Raw genomic sequence first — 4,866 nt, forward strand, 5'->3', positions numbered from 1 at the left:
TGAAGAGGAGACTTGCGGGTTTACAGTCAGTTTCCTGCGTGTCGCGCATGCGCCTCAAGCGCATTATTCAAAGACCATAATTTGTCTCCACATCATACTACGTTACAATCGTACTATAGATAACCACGGACACATTCACAGAAATCAGACGCAATTTATTTTCAATTTCAATTTGAAATTCGGACGGTTCCTTCTGCATATATGAAACATAACCTATTTATTTAAATACCATTCCCTCGTAAACATTGGCACATTGATAAATTACAACACAAAATGGCGGACAGAGAGCTACGAAAGTTGTCAGAGAACGTTAACCGGTGGTAATCTATTGAATAATGGTGAATAGTTAATCCTCTCCCTGTCACGGTACAAAGCAAAACATACTAATACATCACTTGTTTTCGCATTTCAAGGAGCTATTTACAAGGAACAAACCTCGCGTTCGTCGTGGCAAATCCTATATAAAGATAATTAACACCTCGGTTGTCATCAACAGAATGTGATTGTAATTTTACAGACGCTAATTCCCGGTTGTAATTACAATTTTGGAAGTTAGTTCGCGCGAAATATTATGGTTTGGGATTGGGTCTGGATACACCAGCAATAGGATTCATATGTTGATCAGAGTCATCTAAAACCTCGGAGTGGAAATCACAATGTAGTAGTTTCCTATACGCTTTCCGATACCTATCGTTAAAGGCGTATAGCATCGGGTTGACAACCGAGTTACAGTATCCTATCCATGTACACGTCTCCAAAAGTACGGGATGTACACAGTAGCATACCGCGTCCACGAATAACACGACGAATCGCGGCGACCACATGACCACAAGTATTGTTAGGAGTACAGATAACGCTTTGATTGATTTCACTTCCGATAATTGATGACTGTCTGCTTGTATCCCTTGCCCTCTGACGTGAAGAGCATTATTCGACATCAGGGCCTCCACTTGCCTGTGTTGCTGATTCACAGCCCGGAAGGTGTGGTAGCTAGTCCCCAGTATGACCAGGGACGGGCAGGCGAAGTTAACGAAGAAAGCCGATACGGCGTAACGAGAATCAAGCACATACATACACGAATCAGGTGGAACAAGTGTAACGCTGGTGCGATCTATTGCAATATCTGTCATGTTCAGTATAAAAGAGAATGCCACGGCAACGCACCATGACGAAACTATAATGATCCGCAGACGCATGGTTGTAACAATGACCGTGTACCGCTGAGGATGCGACGTGTACACGTACTTGTCAACGCTTATAAACATCGCTGTCCACAACGTCTGGAGGCACAGGCACACATCGAAGCTGCGCCATAGTTTGCACGTCACGGAACCGAAGTACCATTCTCCCTGCATCTTGCGGGCGATACTAAACGGCAGAACAAGTAAACCGAGCAATAAATCCGTGACAGCAAGGTTCAGAATGAGAAAATCCGATGATTTGTCTCGTAATGACGAGAACACTACAAACGAAACGATGGCCAAACTATTGAGCGCCACAGTCAGGATCGCTAATGCAACAGTTACTAGTCCTACTCCCGCTTTCGCTTCATCGGTGAACCCCGTCAGTTCGGTTGCGTTACCCTCCATGTTGCAACGGTTGGAAAAATGACTTCCCCAACTTCCGATTAGCAGACTACTCACGCAAATTAAACTGTAGTGAATGGCGCAACCACGTTAAGTTGGGCGATAGCCTTCGAAACATGCCAACCAATGGGGAACCCATCCATCTTCCATACGCTTTCTCGTAATGACTTTTCAATATTCGTTACCATGGCGATATATGTATCAATCTCACTCTTGCATCCTAGCGCTCGTGGCTGAATGTTATGTTTGAGAAACCACGCGTCAGACGTGACTCGCAAGTGTTTTTAAAGTATCCTCGAGCCGAAAATTAACTGTGATTATATTTCTCGAATGCTGAAACCTTTAAGGCTGAATTAGCATATCGTATCTTTTGTCTGCGTGGATAAAAAAGAGATATGCGCACAATAGTAAATTATATTGTAATAATGAAAGGCTTGTTAGAGAATTGGCTGAGAATAAAGGTAAGGGTCGCCACGCTTAATTTATATAAATACGACTCTTTGATTTTAAGCTTTGTAGAATTTGGCAAGGTTCTTTAAACCATCAAACGTGCTACACAGCATATCCTGATCTAGGTCACGTGATTATCTGTATTGATTAGTCTAGTAATCGTACTGAATACAAATACAACCTACCACAGTGACTTCATTTTATTCCACTACCTCGACGCCTATGTGTCCTACTAGCTGGCGCTTAGATATTATTATTCTTTTACAATGGACACGGGCGGAATACAACCACCATCCTACGTGTCACCGCTCGCGGCGGTCATCCCTGACGTGGATAATACCACTAGGGTACTCGTGTGCCACTGCGTGGACGCGTATACGCATTCGCGCCCGTCGGGGAAAATAATCTCAGCATATTATATTTGTTATCAATGCGAGTTAGTTTGGTCATTTAGAATTTCACTGGATTTCACTGGTTGCCATGACGCCCCATGGTCGGTGAACGAACGAGGGAATATTAATTTCTATATTATGTTGCCACCGGAGTTTTCACTCACTATGGGTCTTGGCGTCCTTCATTTCGGCTTTCCTAATTAGACATCCACATTGGACTTGAAAACGATTGCAATTTCACCCCGGATTATTCCGTGCTCGTTACTTAACTACCGCGTTAACAAAGTATGGTCGCCATGGCAATGGTCGTTGCCGCAAACTTTTACTGTAAAGACGTGACAGTTGACAAGATGCCTCGTGTCAGATGTTTTCAAATCACAGAAATCAGCAGCTATGCTAAATTTCCAAATATTTCGAGTCACAATTATAGAAGGTGCCTCGCTATTAATCAAATATTTGAGAAAAACAAACAATTCAATGTGCGTGTGTTTGTTCGACAGCCAGGAAAGTACTGGTGTAGCGCCCCCAGTCGTTGAATATTAAGCATTGGTGGCGCAATTCGCGAGAGTACGCTTAATATGGAATACTAGTAATTTATTGTATCAATCGATCTTTATTATCTTGCCACGATGACCCATTCTAAATAAAGACTGACGCATGCTGGAGTGTGGTACGATAAAACAACTTACAATACACTAAACATCTTCTTTATAGCGCTATATCTAATTAAATACACACCAAACGAAAGGCGAGAATCTCAGCTAAATAACTTCTTGACACACACAGATAAACTACCCGAGTGCAACAAGTCACAGCAATTTAAAAAAAAACAAGTTCACAACTAATCACTAAAAATTGACGTCATCTATATATAAATATGCAGGAAGTTGACGACCTCAATATTTCTATAGAGGGTGTCCCCGCAGTCAAAATTAAAAATTATATAATACATTACTGCGAAATGAATAATAACCAAATTCTTCAGTGTATGTGTTACATTCTCCATGGCCAATCATTCTCTACTATTTCCCTCTCCATATGATCTCATAACTGGTCTCATATAGTTTATCACCAGTCAATCATCTACAGTGACCATCCATATCCGAATCTTCGTTCGTCAGTTGTCTATGTTCCATCATGACACAACCCAGTGACTCGTAAGTTAATTACAATATTTCGGATTGATAGTTAAGGCTCGTGTGTCCTGACGATAAGCATAATAAATAATACTTCACACTCAGTATAGACAGAAGTACATGTGTAACATGAACGTGTATTCAACTGAATTATTGCTAGTTTCCACACGGAACTCAAAGAAAACTACATGTATGTTTACTGTAACGGCAAACACTTTATACAATAAAAAGAAAAGAACCCCAAAAGATTGGGAGGAATAATTATTTCATCCATCACTAACCTGACGTTTAAGTTATTGTTCGTCTTCATCATTTCTAATATCGCCAAATCTCTGGGTTGGTTGGTTGTATCTGATAAACAAAATTTTGAATGATTAGAATAAGAGTCATGCACAACTGCAAGACACTTACATATTTACTTGGATTTTGATGGGGTATGAGCTGTGGTTACTGTAGGATTTGAGTACGAACGAAATGCAACCAGACGCCACCTATTTATTTCACCTATGACTGATACATGATATTCGAATTCAAGTACATTTGAGTTATAGAGGGCGCTATGTCATCATGACACTGCTGAGTATATAAACATTAGTTACCAGTCCCTGCATCTTAAAGCGGGGGAGTCGTCACCTACGCATGCGTCATGTGGCCATAGCGTGTCATTGTTTACAAACAAGCGTCTACCCATGAGCCTTTGCGTTCTTGGCGTGTGTTATCATCGCTTGGGACTCAATTCCCGCGCGTGCGCAGATGACGACCCTCCCGCTTTAACTGACAATAGCTCAACCGAAGTGTAGCACATTTACAAGGCTGATTTATGAACAGTGTGAAGTTACCAAGATTGTTTTGTACTGAGAATAGCATGTAAAATATTTTTTTTTATAAATTGTAGCGGCTTACTAATCTGAACACACAAGTTGCGGACCGTAGGGTATGAAGACTTCACAAAAAAATCACCGATTGTCTGTTAAACAATATCCAGAATATCCACCCGGAATATCAACGATATTACACTGACAAATCGACATTACAGAGGCATTGCAACAAGCAGCACAGCTGACAATTTTTGTTCATGATTATCAAAGAAAGAAATACTAACTATGTAAAAGATAATAATCAAGCTGGCTTCAGAAAAATGGCGCAGAACGACTGTCCACATTCTGATAAATAATACCAAGCATTCATTACTGTGGCTGCAGATTGGCAACTGGGAAATTACCATTAATCACTAAAGCTCCGAGTCAATATTTAAAATAATGGTCCAACCAACTACACATAATACGATGTCAAAGAACTTGA

At 40.9% G+C, this 4,866-nt stretch overlaps 1 protein-coding gene across 1 annotated transcript; it reads right to left on the minus strand.

Moving 5' to 3' along the window:
• Positions 1-569: 569 nt before the first annotated feature.
• LOC102803305 (5-hydroxytryptamine receptor 6-like) lies at positions 570-1,589 on the minus strand. Its single transcript, XM_006818490.1, has one exon. The coding sequence runs from the start codon at positions 1,587-1,589 to the stop codon at positions 570-572; it is 1,020 nt and encodes a 339-aa protein (XP_006818553.1).
• Positions 1,590-4,866: the final 3,277 nt, after the last annotated feature.

This window comes from Saccoglossus kowalevskii, chromosome 9, assembly GCF_978046115.1.
Source record: "Saccoglossus kowalevskii chromosome 9, keSacKowa6.1, whole genome shotgun sequence".
Lineage (NCBI taxonomy): Eukaryota > Metazoa > Hemichordata > Enteropneusta > Harrimaniidae > Saccoglossus > Saccoglossus kowalevskii.